The 20073-nt window shown below is 39.7% G+C and overlaps 3 protein-coding genes across 3 annotated transcripts; 2 read left to right on the top strand and 1 right to left on the bottom strand.

Annotated features, from left to right (window-relative positions):
* Positions 1–3984: 3984 nt before the first annotated feature.
* LOC113506377 (cathepsin L-like) lies at positions 3985–10929 on the bottom strand. The gene is made up of 7 exons (XM_026889223.1): positions 10818–10929; positions 9436–9541; positions 8930–9132; positions 7628–7790; positions 4979–5184; positions 4612–4810; positions 3985–4543 (listed from the first exon to the last, which is right to left on the bottom strand). The coding sequence occupies exons 2-7, from the start codon at positions 9526–9528 to the stop codon at positions 4382–4384; spliced, it is 1026 nt and encodes a 341-aa protein (XP_026745024.1). The 5' UTR covers positions 9529–9541; positions 10818–10929; the 3' UTR covers positions 3985–4381.
* Positions 10930–11210: 281 nt separating this feature from the next.
* On the top strand, positions 11211–14178 carry LOC113506376 (probable ATP-dependent RNA helicase DDX10). The gene is given in 4 exon segments (XM_026889222.1): positions 11211–11423; positions 11710–12804; positions 12806–13857; positions 13975–14178. Coding segments are annotated over 4 exon segments (2427 nt in total). The 5' UTR covers positions 11211–11294; the 3' UTR covers positions 14126–14178.
* A 1217-nt stretch (positions 14179–15395) lies between these two features.
* On the top strand, positions 15396–20067 carry LOC113506378 (serine/threonine-protein phosphatase 6 regulatory subunit 2-like; the record flags this gene model as incomplete). The annotated part of the gene is made up of 11 exons (XM_026889224.1): positions 15396–15568; positions 15770–15849; positions 16952–17225; positions 17304–17468; positions 18052–18247; positions 18334–18496; positions 18562–18717; positions 18794–18851; positions 19625–19751; positions 19833–19960; positions 20039–20067. Coding segments are annotated over exons 1-11 (1436 nt in total), but the record flags the coding sequence as incomplete, so codon positions are not given.
* Positions 20068–20073: the final 6 nt, after the last annotated feature.

Here is a 20073-nt window from a genome sequence, read left to right as displayed (position 1 = left end):
TGTCACTGATTTTGAACTATAACGACCGCGTGAGTCAAAATGACGCATGATTATCTTTTACGTGACTTTTAAGATTTAACTCATACGATAATTATATTGTTATTTCATGTTCTACTTACGTGATAACTTATTATATATATATTTTCTTGTTATAGATATCGTGACTAATATATAATAAAATGGGTAGTTCTTTAGACGATGAGCATATCCTCTCTGCTCTTCTGCAAAGCGATGACGAGCTTGTTGGTGAGGATTCTGACAGTGAAATATCAGATCACGTAAGTGAAGATGACGTCCAGAGCGATACAGAAGAAGCGTTTATAGATGAGGTACATGAAGTGCAGCCAACGTCAAGCGGTAGTGAAATATTAGACGAACAAAATGTTATTGAACAACCAGGTTCTTCATTGGCTTCTAACAAAATCTTGACCTTGCCACAGAGGACTATTAGAGGTAAGAATAAACATTGTTGGTCAACTTCAAAGTCCACGAGGCGTAGCCGAGTCTCTGCACTGAACATTGTCAGATCTCAAAGAGGTCCGACGCGTATGTGCCGCAATATATATGACCCACTTTTATGCTTCAAACTATTTTTTACTGATGAGATAATTTCGGAAATTGTAAAATGGACAAATGCTGAGATATCATTGAAACGTCGGGAATCTATGACAGGTGCTACATTTCGTGACACGAATGAAGATGAAATCTATGCTTTCTTTGGTATTCTGGTAATGACAGCAGTGAGAAAAGATAACCACATGTCCACAGATGACCTCTTTGATCGATCTTTGTCAATGGTGTACGTCTCTGTAATGAGTCGTGATCGTTTTGATTTTTTGATACGATGTCTTAGAATGGATGACAAAAGTATACGGCCCACACTTCGAGAAAACGATGTATTTACTCCTGTTAGAAAAATATGGGATCTCTTTATCCATCAGTGCATACAAAATTACACTCCAGGGGCTCATTTGACCATAGATGAACAGTTACTTGGTTTTAGAGGACGGTGTCCGTTTAGGATGTATATCCCAAACAAGCCAAGTAAGTATGGAATAAAAATCCTCATGATGTGTGACAGTGGTACAAAGTATATGATAAATGGAATGCCTTATTTGGGAAGAGGAACACAGACCAACGGAGTACCACTCGGTGAATACTACGTGAAGGAGTTATCAAAGCCTGTGCACGGTAGTTGTCGTAATATTACGTGTGACAATTGGTTCACCTCAATCCCTTTGGCAAAAAACTTACTACAAGAACCGTATAAGTTAACCATTGTGGGAACCGTGCGATCAAACAAACGCGAGATACCGGAAGTACTGAAAAACAGTCGCTCCAGGCCAGTGGGAACATCGATGTTTTGTTTTGACGGACCCCTTACTCTCGTCTCATATAAACCGAAGCCAGCTAAGATGGTATACTTATTATCATCTTGTGATGAGGATGCTTCTATCAACGAAAGTACCGGTAAACCGCAAATGGTTATGTATTATAATCAAACTAAAGGCGGAGTGGACACGCTAGACCAAATGTGTTCTGTGATGACCTGCAGTAGGAAGACGAATAGGTGGCCTATGGCATTATTGTACGGAATGATAAACATTGCCTGCATAAATTCTTTTATTATATACAGCCATAATGTCAGTAGCAAGGGAGAAAAGGTTCAAAGTCGCAAAAAATTTATGAGAAACCTTTACATGAGCCTGACGTCATCGTTTATGCGTAAGCGTTTAGAAGCTCCTACTTTGAAGAGATATTTGCGCGATAATATCTCTAATATTTTGCCAAATGAAGTGCCTGGTACATCAGATGACAGTACTGAAGAGCCAGTAACGAAAAAACGTACTTACTGTACTTACTGCCCCTCTAAAATAAGGCGAAAGGCAAATGCATCGTGCAAAAAATGCAAAAAAGTTATTTGTCGAGAGCATAATATTGATATGTGCCAAAGTTGTTTCTGACTGACTAATAAGTATAATTTGTTTCTATTATGTATAAGTTAAGCTAATTACTTATTTTATAATACAACATGACTGTTTTTAAAGTACAAAATAAGTTTATTTTTGTAAAAGAGAGAATGTTTAAAAGTTTTGTTACTTTATAGAAGAAATTTTGAGTTTTTGTTTTTTTTTAATAAATAAATAAACATAAATAAATAGTTTGTTGAATTTATTATTAGTATGTAAGTGTAAATATAATAAAACTTAATATCTATTCAAATTAATAAATAAACCTCGATATACAGACCGATAAAACACATGCGTCAATTTTACGCATGATTATCTTTAACGTACGTCACAATATGATTATCTTTCTAGATGGAAACTCATTAAATATTATTACTAGTAAGTAATTATCATGGCATTTATCTGTTCGTCCTGCTCGTTGCGTGGGTAGGTACTAACACTGTTGTTGTATCGTCCTGGTGCAACGGGTGCGACAAACAATTCGACCTTTTGTGTTGAAACTGCTTGGTCCCTACTTACATATACAAAGATATTTAACAAATACATTATTTAGAGAACAAATTCCAAGTCGCACATTGGTATTTTAAATCGGACAAGCCCGCCACATCTGCCCATCATTGCAACTCCAGTGGACTAGGATGCGAAACAACAAATATAATTAATTAATGGTCCTTAAGATTTATTATATTAATATCTGGAAGTACGGAAATGATCGGATGGCAACAAGGTAAAAACAACGCTAGATGTCGGTCGTAAACTGTCTTCGTTACATTTAAGACATTTTGCACACTTATTCAGCTCCATTCATGTTCCGTTGAACGATTTTCGTTACACTTATACAAGGATTAAATGATATGATATATAATGAAATGATATGAAGGATTTGGGGGAGGCCTTTGCCCAGCAGTGGGACACAGTGGGCTAGAGAAAAAAAAAATGATATAAAGCGGGAGACTCTAAAAATGGTTAGCCTCCTGAATTATTACATAAAATATTGGTCTAGCAGCTGCCTAGCGTGTTTCATGATCCTACGACAGGCAGGAGTTATTGGGCCTTTGCCTTAGAGCCAATGTACAGTCGGCCAGATATCTACGTGATATATTTTCATTGGTGTATTGTTCCAAAACCTTGTGCTGCTAACTATCCATGCGTTCGGTGTTCTTAGGATAAACTATAAAGTACGGTAAAACGGGGTGAATAGAGCCGGTTTTGTTAAAATTTGGACGTTTTACAAGACAAAATATAAAAATTATATGAACATTCTCAAGCTATTCATAATATCATTGTGTTAAGTATTGTAATGTCGTCAAATGCATGCGATTCCCTAAACAAACACTATTTTCTATTCACCTCGTTTTACGGTATGTAAATGATCTAGTTTGTTTTTTCGCGTACGTGCAAAAAGAATAGTTGGTCGTTGCAAAATGTGTATATAATATTTTCAATAAGCATTTTTAATATAAGTAGAATTACCTACTGCATAGATCAATTTCCTGCAGCCTAGGCGAGCTGTTTTTGTTTTGAATAATATTGGCATGACGCAATGTTAATTGGTTGTGAGTCATGCGATATTTAATGTTGCTGGTAGGTCATCGCATGAAGTTCGCGGGACCAAAGAATTATTTAAGGTAAGTGTTACTTAAAGGCATAAGTTGCGGTTACTTTCTTAAAAAAATTAACAATGGGGTCCACCGTATGCGAAATTTTCAATGGCCAGTCTTGTGAACCCTTGCATGTATAAAATGTTGAAATTCCTACTAGAAAGAATGCCAAGCAAGAAAAGTTTGAAAATAGAACCAGTTTAACACAATTAGTTTATGTGACCAGGCGAGATTACATTTATTATAAGGAGATCAATCTGCGAGTCAGCGAGAATTGCACAGCGCGTGGTCACGCTGAGAGCGCGAGGATGCCACCTAGATTTACATCCGTTACGGCCTCCATGTAATCAATGGTTTAATTCCATAGGCTATATACACTGACATGTATGTGATCGAAAAAAAAGTCCAACAAGTTTATTACAAAATATGTTTATTTGACCTCAACAACGATAGACTCACGCGAGTAACTACAATATCACAAGTTTTGCTTTTACACGGACGTGGTCGTCGCGCGGATTACTTATTAACTATTATGTTCATAAACTTTACTCTTACGCTAACACTTAATTCTACGATGATACTTGGTGTGAGCGGCGCCTGCACGCTCTGCTGATACACGTACAAGCAGTTCTCACGCGACCTATGTTATGTTCTTGACATATTAAAGTTGTTGTTGCTCATTTGTTATTAGATACAAACTAAACTCGGAATTGCAACTGATTAAAAACTAGAATCTTAAGCTTGTACACAGAGCGAGGCAACACTTTGAATGTTCTGTTGCGTTAGGAAGCCGCCGGCGGCCGGCGGGCTCTAGACGAGCGGGTAGGAGGCGCTGGACGCGATGCCGCAGTGGTTGTCCTTGTTGCGCGCCATCTTGATGTAGCCGAGGTCTCCCCACGTGCGGCCCCACGAGTTCTTCACGAGCCAGTAGTCGCCGCCCTTCTCGTCCGTGCCGTAGCCCACCACCAGCACCTGCACACACCACGTTACAGTCCCACGCGTCGCGATCACGCATCGAGATATAACGAAACATTACGTACCCCATGGTCGAGCTCTGTGGAGGAGCAGTTCTCGTCGTAGTAGACGCCGTCGGAGTAGAACTGGAAGCTCTCCTGCGAGGCGTCGATGGCGATGGCGATGGGGCCCACCGTGGCAACCGCCTGCATCAGCTTCTCCTCGTCACCTTGAGGAACGTCCACAAAGCCCACGTCGTCGGCGCCAGAGTTCTTAGGGTTGTATCTGAATACCAATAACCATATTTAAAGATTTGCAATGCATAATATTTATGTAGGTCTTATATTGTGTTTTTCGAGTAGTAATTAGAAGCTATCACTAGTGAATGTGAGCCTCAACTCGCGTCCGTCAGAAGTCAAACAACCCTAGCAGTAAGCAGGCACGAACTCAAACCTGCACTTATCGTCGATGCCCTCGTAGGGGTAGGTCTTCTCGGTGTCGATGCCGCCGTTGTCCTTGATGTACTTAAAGGCGTTATCCATGAGGCCGCCGTTGCAGCCGTTGTTGCCGTACGCCGCCGAGCAGTCCACCAGGTTCTGCTCCGACAGAGACACCAGGTAGTGTGTCTTGCGGAAGTGCTGGCCCTCTAGCGCGCCCGTCTACACCGCAACATAATGATTATTACATTATAATACAACTCAATGTCTCTATTATGAAAGGGCTGCAAAAATTTACATACAGAATGAGAGAATTTGTTTTTTTTTTTTTAATACCCTGTTGCGGCAAGAGAATTTCAAATCTCTTTGTAAAACATTGAAAGGTATCTTGAATGAGTTGCTGTTCATGTGGTAATACATTATTAAATATTTCTAACAGCGAAAGGATTGACCATTTAAGACATTGGACAATACAGTCAGGCAGTTTTCCTGCAGCAACAGGATATCCGTGCGGCTGAACACAAACCGCAAGCCACAATAAAGGCGATAGTGCTTTAATTACAATGACTAATGAACCACGAGAGGCGCGGACAATATGTTTACCTCGACACAAAGGATTAGTTCGGACGCGCGTCTTAAGGCGACACGATATCCTGACATCTGACTCGTGCTTACTAATCAATGAACGCTTTGTACGGAAATAGATCAGTAGTACGCTGTGTCGGCGCTGCAGTACGTTAGTTCCGAGAACACAGTTACTTAATACGAGAATAATGCTGCACATTGCACAATACCTTTAGCTTAGAACAAAATGTTTGACGTCGAGAGTAATAAGTGTTGTTTTCGTAGTCAGTCGGTCACGTCAATATACATTTATGTATTATGGTTACGTTATTTACTCCCGACAGCAGCTTATTTCTACCCAAGTACAAAGTTTTCCTTTTATTTTTGTTTTTCTACCTTATACTACAATAGATCTTTTTATACACGGTGTTCTACATGACTGAAGATTGTTGCTGTTAGTTGTACATTATTTTAAGCAATAGCATGCTGTAAGGATACTTCAGCAAGGAAACACGTTCATGTGCCTAGTTATATCATTAAGTATGGTATATTGTACTTAATAATGGCGATATGAAAAGTTATTTACATAAATAAATGGTTGAACAAGTGGAATTGCATTGCCAGAGTCGTAGACGCAGATAATTATGTGATTCACAGTAATCGATATTCTGACTAATATGACTAAACCGTAGCAAACCACATGTGAAAACAGACGCGGTGCTCATGAGCGGCTTGTTCTGAAAGGCGACACCGTGTCAAACAATACACTGTTTTATCGGTTATGACCGATGAGTCAACGGTGCTGTCTCTGATAATTTAAATATTGACTAATAGGATGCAGGTATGTACATGACATGTATAACGAAAACATTTACTAAGTATGGCTTTTCGGGCCTTCCGAGCTAATGAAACAACGAATTCATAAATAACAGGAAACGAGTCATCTTATTATTACATACATATTTTAATTAAAAGTGTTATTTATTAACCAATTACGATTAAAAGTGATATAATCAATTTCTGGATTTGACGCTATAAAGCATTTCGTAATTGAATCGGCAATAAATAATTAGCAACTTAACACGTTGCAATTTATTTGCATGCTGTGGAAATGTAAATCGTAGAAAAATGATAAGTTGCTGAGTGCCGAGTGTGGTGTCGTCGTGTAGGCAGAGCGATGCCGATGTAGCGAAACGTGTTTGCAACAAGACGCTGCCACCGCATATTGTACATTAGCGGACGCTCAAATGCTAATCACACTAGGTAGGTTGGAACAAAAACAATGTCAATCACATGACACACAGACAATAACAATAGATAATGAACAAACATGTACAGCGCGATACCGGCGACCCTCTCGTATCTGAGAGTACTGGGTACCTACGTTACCGCGGAATACATAATATTGCCTTTGTTTATAGATACATCGGACATTGTTCACACAAAGATCGTGGCTCTCAATAGCGTTGTATGAAATTGAAGATCAGAGGTTCTTATATCTACATACCTAATGTAGAGTTTGGAAACCCTAGCAAACAAGTCTTTGGGAAGTATTTCCATTTAGGTTTTCTAAGAGTTATGTGTTAAACAACTAAGTAGTTTCCGCCTCGCTCTACACATTCTTAGAACCGCAGTTAATAATATCAGAGGGTTTATAATCCGCGACGAATGGAAACGTTCATGATTCAATCACTTTCTCTCGAATATATTGTACGAAGTAAATTGAATTGTTGGGCGACGTCCCCGCGTCAGGAAGGACCTTGTCGTATTATTGTATAGCTTTAATTGTATTATGACGGTGACGCCGATTACCGCTGATACGGGCTCCTTATTATTTATGAAGCACCACCAGTTTTATGACTAGATATTTATTTTATTGAAACGATTGTCCGTCAAGTAGTGGACAGCAATGGGCTGGTGCTACACAAAATTATTATTTTTCAACTTATTATTTCTAATCTGTTATATTATTCTAATTTATTATATTATTTCAAATCTGTGGGTGCAATTCTTATAGGGCACCCACAGATTAGAAGGAACAAATGTCGTTACACGATTAACATAGTCGAGTTAACCAAGGTTCGTGTGTCGTCATACTCACGGTGCTGAACGCCCAGCAGGAGCCGCACTTGCCCTGGTCCTTGACGTCGGTGACGGCGCCCTTCTTGCGCCAGTCCACCTGGTCGGGGTAGGACACGTGCGCCGGCGACAGGAACGTGGCCCCGCGGCTCTCGCGCGCCTTGCCGAACAGGCCCTTGCTGTGCCTGCCACGCAACACACACGGCTTAGTCTCCAAGGCAACACCATAATACTAGACTATGTTCGACTACCCTATACTTTTTTTTCTGTTTATATACTTACTTAAAAAGATACTATTGGTGTGTTTTTAACTCCAAAGGTTTACTTTCTTTTAAAACAAGATAAATAATAAGAAAATTAAGCAACCTAGACTGATCTGATTCTTACACCTCCAGTATATATGTATAGATACTGCGATAGACTGATGATGTGTGATGTGATGATATATAGATACTTTTTTCTTAGTAGACCTTCTTGGTGGAGAGGAAAAATGGTCGCTAGTATTTAAACAAGCTACTATTTGTAATTGCCCTACAAAAAGGTGCTTTTATTGCAAATTCTATTGTTTTTACATTTGCCAATTTGCAAAAGATCTTGAAATGAAACTACTTTTACGGATTTTATCGGGGTTTAATTTTAGATTTTAGTTCCCGACGTTTCGAAACCTTTGCAGGTATCATGGTTACGGGCAGACTCGTTTCAATGTCTAACATTCGCGTAAACCTAAGAAACCACTATTGCAAAAGATCTGTCTCTGCTTGCTATTCGGTATTGAAAGCAATAGATAGCTGATTTAGTATTTTAGAAGATTGGCCTACTTTCGGGTAACTATTAAAGTATAAAGTGACACATATCTGAAGATACCTAACTTTTAAGTATATGATTGAAGTATTTGATTCCATGATATGGCCGCGTGTGACCTCTGCGCAGTTACAGAAGCTGTTTATCAGTCATCGCTATCTCCTGACCTATTAAGGAAACTATCGTGATACGTTTGTAATATAATCGAGCGGGCGTGTTGTGCAAAACAATGACATCGCGATACCACTGCCCCCACTCGCCACTGGAACACGCTCAGTGCCCGGAGCGGTGTAAACTACCTTCAGATCTAAGTATGCAAATAATTACCTACACATCATTACAAATTATATCATATAGACAATAAGCGCGAGAATAATGCAGAATAAGTAACACTGATTTAAAGACAAAAAAAAAATTAAAGTCGTTCTTTGTTCTATTGTAGGCATTGTCTGTTGTATACATTTTCAAGTTGACGAGCAAGGAGCCGAGGCTACAAAATACTCGGTATAGGATGTGTACTCACTTAGCAGTCTTGTTGAAGCCGTTCATGGTGTGTATGAACTCGTGGTGCAGCATGTCGGCGTACTTGTTGGTCTTGAGCTTGTAGGAGACCAGCCCCTGCTCGAAGCGCTGGTTGTGCTTGGCGATGCGGTGCTTGTTCTCCGCGTAGATCTTCATGCGGAACTTGTCCTCCACCTCGCTGTCGTACTGCTTGCTGTGCTCCAGCTACAAACAAATTATAACAATTCACTTTAACAAAGAAAGCTGAACTTACTTTAAATCGTTTCGAGTATCGTATTATAATCTCATTAATCCTCGATATGCAAAAAAAAACCCTAGTCTGTTTTCCTATGAAGGTCGTGACTCATGAGCGGAGTATACCTACCTACTTATATGTAACGTAACAAGTATCGAAAATATTTTTTATTCTTATGAAAAGACAACGACGCAGTTGAGTGTGATACAGCTGCTCAAGAAAAACCTTTGTCAGCATCTAGATTTGTAGTGTTTCAGTAATAAAATAAATACCTTAAAGGCGTTCCACTCCTCACGGACGAGGTCAAAGAAGGACACGGCGCTGGCGGCGGCCACCAGGCACAGAAACACCGCTACACTCTTCATGTTGACCTGATGGCTGGAAAACAATTCACATCACTATGCTGCCATTATCCATGACATCATTGTGGGTAGTTTACGCGTTAGAGATTTAATAACCGGAACCTACAAAGATAAATGTTTTTCGAATTTTGAAAATATACCTACATGGTATTTAGGTAGGTATGGGCAGTAGGCTTATGAGAGTTATCGACATGCTGACTCAAACCATACATAATTATTGGTTCTGAGAAACAGTTCGTCAGGTAGGTATGAAAAAAAAATGTTTTCAGTTTTAGAGGGCGATAAAACTGATAAATTATGTTTTCTTATTACGAAGTATCTTAATTTTCGGATGTGGTCTTTGTCCCTAACTATGAGATCCCAAAAGTTGTGCGGAGGAGTCATCCTTATTCCTATGAAGGCAGTTTTCATTAGATGTTTCCATCGGGAATTAAAGCATACAGCAGCAGAATATTAATGTCAGTAGCCTCGGACGGCTGGCTCGCGTGATAAGGAAGTAATGACAAATACAGAATACTGCGATAGAACATGGTAAACTTGAAAAATGTTCAGACCTGACCTTTTTCTATTCAAACCATGTTACATGTAACCATAAACCAAGACCACAATAAGTTTCTGTTTCCCCTCCTCTACCCAGTTTAGGTCAAGTATATTTTTTCCGGTCTCGATTGTTTTTATCCTCAATCATTATTATAGTTTTGTAGGTGTTCAGTATCTATGTGTAGAACACATAACTACTGGCAAATAATAACTCTTTACAAGAACTAATACTTATTTCTTTTTAATCATGTACCTATATGCAATTTTATTAAGTACGTACAAAGTATTTTACAACAATACTGAACTTACATTAGTAATACACGAAATTACAGTCATACGTTAGTCACCCGCATTATTTAAAATTTGTTAAAATAATTTCCGTAGCAATTTAATTTGTTAGTTGACGACAATAGTTGAGATATCCACCTATACTATGCTATATCGTCTCCTGTGAGTTAAATTATTTTTCTATCTATCAAATAAATAACACCTTATAGTAAATTTGTATACAATACATCTATTCAAATAATGAACAATTGGAAAATAAATGTAGAATTGTTGACGCAACAAAGAAGTGTAGGCGCAAAAACATCAACACGCGATCTATACTACGACTCACTCTGGTTGGGATGATACAACACAAAGGATGGAGGTTGTTCACTTATTAAGCTTAATTAACAACAATATATATCCGTCTATAACATCTTAAAATAATTTACAGGATAGGTATATGTTAAAAAAAAAAAACTCACCGATGCTTTTTAGAAAATTAACGGTTTTAAAACTAAACAAATTTAATAAAACTGTCTGAGGCGTCTAATCACGATCGCGTTACGATTGTTTGTGCGCGAGACTGTCTAAGCGCGCTCTACTTAAATTCCTCCTCCTATTCGCTGTGGTTATTGTCAATTTGTCATGTCATGTAGATCCGACTAGGAAAGCCCCTTAAAAGCAAAAGATATTAGTATCGATAAATCTTAAAAAAAAAATATGTTGAAATAAAAAAGAACACAAAAATGAACAGTTACAAATACAATGAAAATAGTTCACACCGATTGTCTAAACAATCATTGTAACCAAATGATTTTTTCGATGTGGTCAGCCCATCTAAAATGATATCGTTGGGTCTGTGACAAGGTGACAAGCATGTGTCTACGTAATGTCAAAATTCTTATGTCAACCCCATGTGAGTTCTTGTTATTTTCAGGTGCAATAATAAATGAAACATCATGAAACAAGAAAGCAAGGGACCGAAAAAGCATGGCAATAAGAAGAAAGTTCAATTGTATAAACCCAGGAAGAAAAAGAGTGTCGAGGAAGATGCAGCCATACAATATTTGCAAGCTCAATACGACAAGGTAGTGTGTGGCTACGTTATTCTTTCTGCTTTTCATATTATTCTAAATATAAATCTTCTTGTTGCATTTTGTCTTGTTTGTCTTGTTCTTGTCACAGCAAAACGATTCATTACTCCACAGAATACTCGGTACAATTAACTCAAAAACAATGTAAATCGTGAACTTATTATTCGCCATGTGGTGATGACTTCAAATGTTTCATGAATTATTTGAATTTGAATAGGAATTACGATAGTTTAGTAACTAGACCGCAATAATGGAAATAATAAATATAACTTATTTACAGATCAATCCTGCAGAAATAAAAACTTTTAAAGATTTCCCGCTTTCACAAAAGACGCTTAAAGGGCTCAAAGAAAATAACTATGTTACTCCAACTGAAATACAAAAGCAGGCCATAGGCTATGCTCTGCAGGGAAAAGACATCTTAGGAGCAGCTAGAACTGGATCAGGGAAAACACTAGCATTTTTGATTCCCATTCTAGAAAACCTATTTTGTAAGAAATGGACAAGATTAGATGGTGTTGGGGCACTAGTTATATCACCTACTCGAGAACTGGCCTACCAGATATATGAAGCTCTACGAAAAGTGGGACACTTGCATGATTTCTCAGCTGGTTTAATTATAGGAGGACAAAACTTAAAATTTGAACGGAAAAGAATGGATCAAATAAATATATTAATTTGTACACCTGGTCGTCTTTTGCAACACATGGATGAAAACCCTCTGTTTGACTGTAGCCACCTTCAAATTCTTGTCCTGGATGAAGCTGACAGATGTTTGGATATGGGATTTGAGACAACTATGAATGCTATCATTGAAAATTTGCCACCTGAAAGACAAACATTACTATTCTCTGCCACTCAAACCAAATCAGTAAAAGATCTTGCTAGGCTCAGTTTGTCATATCCAACATATGTGGCGCCTCATGAGCAAGCCGACACTGTCACACCTGAGTCACTCCAGCAGAGTTATATTGTATGTGAAGTTGATGAAAAAATTGGCATTCTTTGGTCATTTATTAAAAATCACTTGAAACAGAAAGTATTGGTGTTCATGGCCACATGTAAACAAGTTAAGTACACATATGAGTTGTTCTGCAAACTCAGGCCAGGTGTGAGCTTACTAGCACTGTATGGTACTTTACATCAAGAAAAGCGGGAAAAGATCTATAATGAGTTTTGCAGAAAGTCTAATGTTGTGCTGTTTGCCACAGATTTAGCCTCACGAGGATTAGACTTTCCTCGTGTTAATTGGGTTATACAAATGGATTGTCCAGAAAATGTAGACACCTACATTCATAGAGCTGGCCGTACTGCTAGAGGATTTTTTGGCAAAGGAGAAGGTCTTTTAATGCTTTTACCTCATGAAGAGAAGTTAGGTTGAAGATCTACAAAAAAGTAAAATCCCTATTAACAAAATAGCTGTAGATCCATCTAAAGTAGTTGCCCCACAGAGAAAGATAGAAAGTCTACTTTCTGACAGCACAGAACTAAAGCAGAGTGCTCAGAGGGCTTTTGTTAGCTATTTGAAATCTGTTTTCTTAATGAAGAATAAAGAAATCTTTAATGTTCAGTTACTAGATACTGATGCATATGCTAGATCTTTAGGTTTGATTGTTCCACCCTATATCAAGTTCTTAAAAAAACATCAATATTCTCAGAAGAAACAAGATGATGATGTTATAAATAAATTGAAATTTAAAACTGAATCTGATGAAGACACTGAACAAAGTGCCCATGAAGATGATGATGAGTCGGTTATGGAAGCTGGTAATATTGGTAAAAATTCAAAAAAGAAGGAACCAATTGTTAAGTTGATTTTTCATAATGAGGCTGACAGCGATGAAGAAGACTTTTTGCAAGTGAAAAAAGTGGATGTGAATCCTGACAATGAACCCATAGAAGAGTTAGAGGTTGAAAATCTAATATCAAAGAAGAAAGGAAAACCTCTTACCAAAGCAGCGGTTGCTAAGAAACTATTAAAGAAAAAGATAAAAGTTAACACAACCGTTAAGTTTACTGAGGATGGAGATGCAATAGGAGATGAAAAGAGGGATGTCAAGTCAGAACTAGCGAAACAGTTTTTGAATGAAAATGTGGGAGGAATAGATATAGAAAAAGCTAAGGAAGTTTTACAAGAAGAAGATAAGTTTGATAAAATAAGGTTCAGGGAAAAAGTTAAAGCAAAACACAAAGAACAGAAACGTAAGCTCAAGAACAAAAATAAAGAAGATGATGGTGACAAAGATGAGTTTGGGTCTGATTCAGAGTCTGATGGACCTGATCTCTCTTGGCTGCCTGACCCTGATAAACACTATGGCCCTGCCAATGACAGTGATAATGATGACAACTCTGACGAGGGTAGTGGTTCTGAGTCATCAGACCAAGCAGAATCTGGAAATAATTCAGAAGTAGATCAAAAATACCATAGGTGAGTACTCCCTTAATATTCTGTGAATTGTACAATGATACTTTATCAACTTTAGAAATGAACAGGAATATTAGTTCAGTATTTTATTTGTGTATTTTACATAAATTTTGTTTTTAGACCTACAAAGCGAAAACTGGTGGAGAATAAAGGCATCCCGCAAGCGAGCGTGGCGCCGCGTAAGGTCAAGAAGATTCAGGACATATCTTCGTCGCTGTCTATGCACGAAGCAGAAGCTCTGGCTATGCAGCTGCTGCAAGCTAAACGATAGGATACGTAAGGATGTGTTTTACATCCTATTAATTAAAGGGTTTATAACATTAATTTAGTTTTATTGTAAATTATGTTCGTTCTATCCCTGCCCCCGCCCACCGCCTAACAATGAGAAAGTAGACAAGAAATTAAGATGCATAATAGAAATAATATATTATACCTTTAAAAACAGTTTTGATGTATTTAACTCCTCCTTTTGTAGTCCCATATTATCGACATTGTTTGTAGTAATGCAACATAAATATTTGTATCTCTTTTCTGTCACGGGATTACTTCATCTTAAGACTCAGTCCTTTTTAAAGGCGTGCTCAAGGACACAGGTCCAACATGTAGAGGCCTTGTTGAGAACTTTAATCTAAAATATGATGGGGTATCTACCAGGTTCCATCTACCCCTGCTCTATAAAAGAACAAACATGGACGGCCCAAGGTAGCTGCAAAACTATGGCAAATTGTATAGTGTATAACTAATAAGGGCTATTGGTATTAATATTGTTATATGGAATGGTTTCCTTCACAAGCTATGGAAAACTATTGCGCCGAATAGGCCCCCATTATACCGCCACGATGGGCAGTATGGGGCGACATCAATGAGATAGGCTAGGGGTGTAAAGAAGTGCGACACCGATTTCACTATCGCGGGTCATTGACCGGGAGCGGGTTTCCTCGTTTTTAGGTCATTAGACACTTCCACCCCGAGCATATGGCTCTGGTGGGGGTCACCAGAGCCATCTCTAGCCAGCCACCCCTGGGGGTGAACCTGAGTGATCCCCTGGGGCATTCAGGTTCCGCTGTGTCGCTACTCATAAACAGCTCGCCAAAAGCTCTCCCGTGGATGTGTGCTCCTATATATACCTTCAGATACATTTTTATTTATTTACTTATATGGATCACCAACAAAGAATACACCTTACATGCTATACTAGAGAATAAGAAGAGTTCTTGTGCTTCCTTAATTACAGGTGACCACATCATGCATAATAAGCCTTGTGAGCTTAAATAAAGAAAAAAATACCTCAAGGTTTAAAAAGGCATACTAATGTGTCCCCTGGTCATACGGTTTTCCCATGGTGAGATAACGACTCGCTCCGAGAGGCCTAATTATTATTATAATTAATGCGATTGTGACTTAGTTGTAATTTTTTAAGAAAACCTATTTTTTTTATTTAGGTTAATTCACTTTTACCTTTAACGTTTCGTTTTACTTTGCCCACAATTTTTATATTTTTAACTGTATTGCATTGCACTATTGGCAACACTGATGTTTCATCTGTCAAATAGAAAACGGATCGTTGCACTCACAGGAACGCTAAAATTGATAAAATAATAAGATTTCTATGGATTTAGATTAATAACTCATCTTGTACTTATTAATTTTAACTATGTTTTGGAGCGGAAACTATATTGGAGTTAGGGAGTTAAATTTTCTTCTCAAAGAGGAGGTGCGTATTTTGTTCAAAAATTGATGGTTATGAGTGGATCATTTGATAAATTTATACATTAATTCGTGATATTGGTTTATCTATCTGTCGCTAAACTACGTTCTGACTGTAACTTAAAACCAACCAGCGCATCACGGAAGGAGTATTGACGCCGGCTTGTTGTGTATATTGTGGACGACTGTAGCAAGGTTTTTGTTTCAGAATGTTACGTTGTCACAAGTGTTGGAGGCGGACGATATTCTGCAAGAATGCAAGGTGGACAACAAAGCTCTCATACAGTTGTGAGTATAACTCTGTACTGGCTACACTAAATGTGGTGACACTACATTGTTTTTCTGTCTCTCACTAATGTTTTTTCTAAACAATGTATGGCAGGGTGCTATAGTTTAGTTTACCATGTACCCCGAAGAGATTGGAGGTGCTCAGACAATTTGTTCCATTTGTGAGAGGATGTGAACACTTGGTAGTGTGAGTTGACAATTGCTGTGATGGTTCACATCATGAAAAATATTTTTATTGACTTGTAGTTTGGGCCACATAAAAACATTTACAAGATATTCTCATATCTCATATGATCAGTTCACATACTCTTATTAGAAGTTATTTGTTTGAAGGAAAGCATACTATAACAATATAGAATAGATAGGGCTGCTATTGTGATTATTGCAAATTGAATCAAGCAAAAAAAAAAAACTTATCCTACTACTATTATAAAGGCGAAAGTTTGTAAGTATGGATCTATGGATGTTTGTTACTCTTTCACGTAAAAACTACTGAAGGGATTTGAATGAAACTTTACCACAATATAGCTTATACATCAGAATAACACATAGGCTACAATTTTTGAGGTTTCTAATGTGAGGTCATAAAAAAACACATTTTTTTGCGCTTACATTGCAAACGCTGACTGAATCCTACAAGATAGATAGAAGGCAGATAGATAGATAGAAGGCAGGTATAAATTATAACTTATATCTTCTTACCATGCGGACAAAGTCGCGGGCAACAGCTAGTACAATAATATATTCTAATATTATTAATGGGAAAACACAACATTAAAAAGTATAATATAAAGAAGTTTTACTACCATGAAAACAGTGAAAATAATTGTATGTATGTAAAAAGCACTATAAACATTTTCCTAACCAAACTCTTTCTGTAGCAGTAATTTAATTATTCTAGCTTAGCACAAAATAAGAATTTAATATATAAGAGTCTAGGAATGAAAGGGTTAGAAGAGTTATTATTGATGTCCTTTAGAAAGGTCAGTGCTATTTACAAAAGTCAAGAGATATTCCAATAAGTCATTTAGTACTTTGTGTTTTAAGTAGATGGCTTATTTTTATTTAAAAATCTTGAATGTGTGTTTAATTTTGTCTTCAGTTTGACAAAGCCAGAGATCCTAGCAGAACTTATAACTTTAATAACGGAGGAGCCACCTAAGAATTTGGAGCTTGCCTCACAGTACCGGCATGCAAACATTGCATGTGAGGTGCTCACCAGCCACCTGTCCATGCTGAGTGACCGTCTCTCACTGGATGCTGTGCAAATGAACCGCCTCTGCGACTTCCTCAAGAAAGATCCACCTCTAAATCCCTTGCTAGCATCATATTTCAGTAAAACTGTTGAGATGCTGTTGGAGAGGAGCCCCAAACAGGTAAAGTGGCCTATCTTAACTAGCTGTATAAGGAACATGAACTGAAATCGAAGTCTTATAATATCATCATTGTGTTAGGACTGTTACCTGTACCACATAGTGTGCCTCCGAGTGCTGGACTTCTTCAAGTCCCGCCGCGACTTCCTGCCGAATCTGCTGCGACACATGTCCACCTCTGCCATCGCTGACACTTTCAAGTATTTCATTAGGCTGGATGACCTCTTTAAAAAAACTGTCATGGAGGTAGGTGTTCAAAACAATTCTCCATCTGTTTGGACCTGATTACAATGAGAATATACATGTATGCTTTTGGAACAGTATTTCTTCATAGTGAGTAATGGTGCTGAATTACACTGATAGAATGTATAATGCAATGTTATTTGAGTGATCTTTAGTGTGTTGACTTATCGCCGTAAATAATGTTGTAGTCATGGATATTGTGAAAATGTGATGAATAAGTATATTTCAAAAGATACATTATTATGTTTGTTGTTATTGTCCAAATACCTAAAATCCTAGGAGAAGGATGCAGGGATACCCCTAAACACACCTCAATGACTGTTATCATATTTCAAGTATTGTTTTGAGTGTTGGAGTGTGCATTACAGTCAGTTTTGTGAATATTTGTAAATTCGAACATTACATATGACAGTAAACAAACACTGCTGTTGGTGTGTTTACTCTGCGTAATTCCGTTTGATAAGTAAAAAATGTAAACAGCTTAAAACTGTCCATAAAAAACTACACACAAGCAGTGTATCTTTAGAACTGAATTTTTATCGTTTACCATTGCATGAACTTACTCAGTGCATTTATGTTTGAACAGTGGTTAGAAGAGCACCAGTTCTTGGAGTGTTTGATACAAATAATCTGCGGCACGTACGTCCCTGAGGAGATCCCAGCGGCGGTGGCGCAGCCCGAGCCGCCGGAGAAGGCGGAGCGCGAGACCAGCGAGAAGCCCGACGCCAACCACAAGGAAGAGGCCAAGGACGCCGGCGGTAGCGACGCCGACGGGGATAAAGGTAAAGTGCTACCACGTTATTCTCTTTTTATCAATTTTATGATTTGCTATTCAACATACGCATCCTCACCATCACTCCTTGTACAGGTTCACCAAAGCCAGAAAACAGCACGGAGACGAGTTCAACAGTGGAGGCCGAGGCGGCGGAGGAGGCGAAGTTTCGCATCGCGGCCGTCGCCTCCGCCAACGCCGCGTCGCTGCTGTGCGACCTCATCGTGAACGTGTGCGCGGCGGAGGGCTGCGTGACGAGGTGCGTGCGGGCCGAGCCCGGCGGCCGTGAGTAGCGCAGCCAGTGACCCCGGCCTTGTGACGCAGGCGCGCGAGCTGGGAGCTGGTGTGGCGCCTGCAGGCCGAGGCGGGCGTGCGCGCGCTGCTGGCCGGCATGTTCACGTCGCCGCCGCGCGCGCGCCGCACCGCGCTCGTCAACGGCTGCCAGCTGCTGCGCGCGCTGCTGCTGCACGAGCCCATGCTGTGAGTAGTGCGGCCCAGCCCGCCCGCCCGCCCGCGTCCGCGCGCCCCTCTCACGTGTGTCTGTGCCTGCCCGCAGGCGCATGAAGAAGGCGGCCAGCGACGAGGAGGCGGGCCGCGCGGCGCCCCGGCCGACTGCGAGGAGCGCAGCAGCGTGGAGCTGGCCGTGGCGCCGCACCTGCCGCTGCTGCACCACGCGCTGCTGCGGGACCCCGCCGCGGCGCACGTGAGCCTTACTCCACCAGCCTAGCCCTGTGCCATAACCACAGTCGCCCATTCTAAGGAACCTCAATGTGCAAGAAGAAAATACCTCTCAGATTCAATAAAAAATATACAGTAAAATATATGTATTACATACACTACAGAATATCACATAATCGTAAAATATTCTTAATGTTGAATGGTTTGAATATGTACACACTTGTAGTAGAGAACGAAACCTGTCTCACAGGCTAACAGTATTAAACTGTAATAGAAAACTTCTAAAAAAAAATCTAGTACGACAGTAACATTAGCAGGCTGTTATAAATCTGAGCTTACCTTCTTGTTACAACCGTCGCGGGCGCACTTGTCTTCCTTCACGGAGTTAAAAGTATCACTCTCCCAGAAAAGTAAAGAGGGTAACCAAACCATAACTACAAATTTGATATAGTACGTTTGTACTGGTGGTAAGATGAGGAATATCTTGTTTTGTCGCATATCAGTCCATTGTCCTAAACAGCCTTGGTGTATGGTGAGGAACAGTTTTCACTAAATTACTTACAATAGAATTGTTTAAGTTCTAATGTCCGACGGCGACTAGAACCGTGGACATTAATATGCGAATACTTTCTAAACAACATAAAATTGAGTGTTGCTTGTGTAGTTTAATTGCATGACATGTGAATGTGATGTGGTTGCGTGGGCGCAGACGTCGCCGGGCGTGGGCGAGGGCGGCGGCGCGGCGTGGGGCTGGCGCGCGTGCAGGTGGCGCGCGCTGCTGGCGCACCTGGCGCTGTCCGAGGTGGCCGACGTGCCCACCACCATGCTCACGCTGGGTACACGCGCACTGCTCCGCATATAATAATAGTATTTGCGATATAACGCACAGGTTCTCATGTCGCGTGTCTGTCCTGCAGGCACGCCGGGAGTGCTGATCGACATGTTCTTCCGCTACCCCAACAACAACTTCCTGCACGCTCAGGTGTACACGCTCATCAACCACGCGCTCACCAATCGCGTGTACCGCATGCAGTACGCCAGGCATGTGAGTAGTCAGATGCTACTGTTACTGGAACTGGTGGTCGGACTGGGCGAACATGATAGTAATCGTTGTTGTTCGTAGTTGTTAGTGGAGTGCGACCTGCTGACGCGGCTGAT

Source organism: Trichoplusia ni (assembly GCF_003590095.1).
Source record: "Trichoplusia ni isolate ovarian cell line Hi5 chromosome 13 unlocalized genomic scaffold, tn1 tig00001525_group12, whole genome shotgun sequence".
Taxonomy (NCBI): domain Eukaryota; kingdom Metazoa; phylum Arthropoda; class Insecta; order Lepidoptera; family Noctuidae; genus Trichoplusia; species Trichoplusia ni.
The sequence above is the reverse complement of the archived record's forward strand: the minus strand, read 5'-3'. Positions and strand labels throughout refer to the sequence as shown.

Bases quoted from the DNA above. Each gene is read 5' to 3' on its own strand.
- LOC113506377 (XM_026889223.1), bottom strand. From the start codon at position 9,528: ATGAAGAGTGTAGCGGTGTTTCTGTGCCTGGTGGCCGCCGCCAGCGCC. The intron at 7,791-8,929 runs GTGAGTACACAT...GTTGCGTGGCAG, and splicing joins GGCTTCAACAAGACTGCTAA to GCACAGCAAGGGCCTGTTCG. The intron at 5,185-7,627 runs GTGAGTATGACG...GTTGCGGTGTAG, and splicing joins CCTGCTGGGCGTTCAGCACC to ACGGGCGCGCTAGAGGGCCA.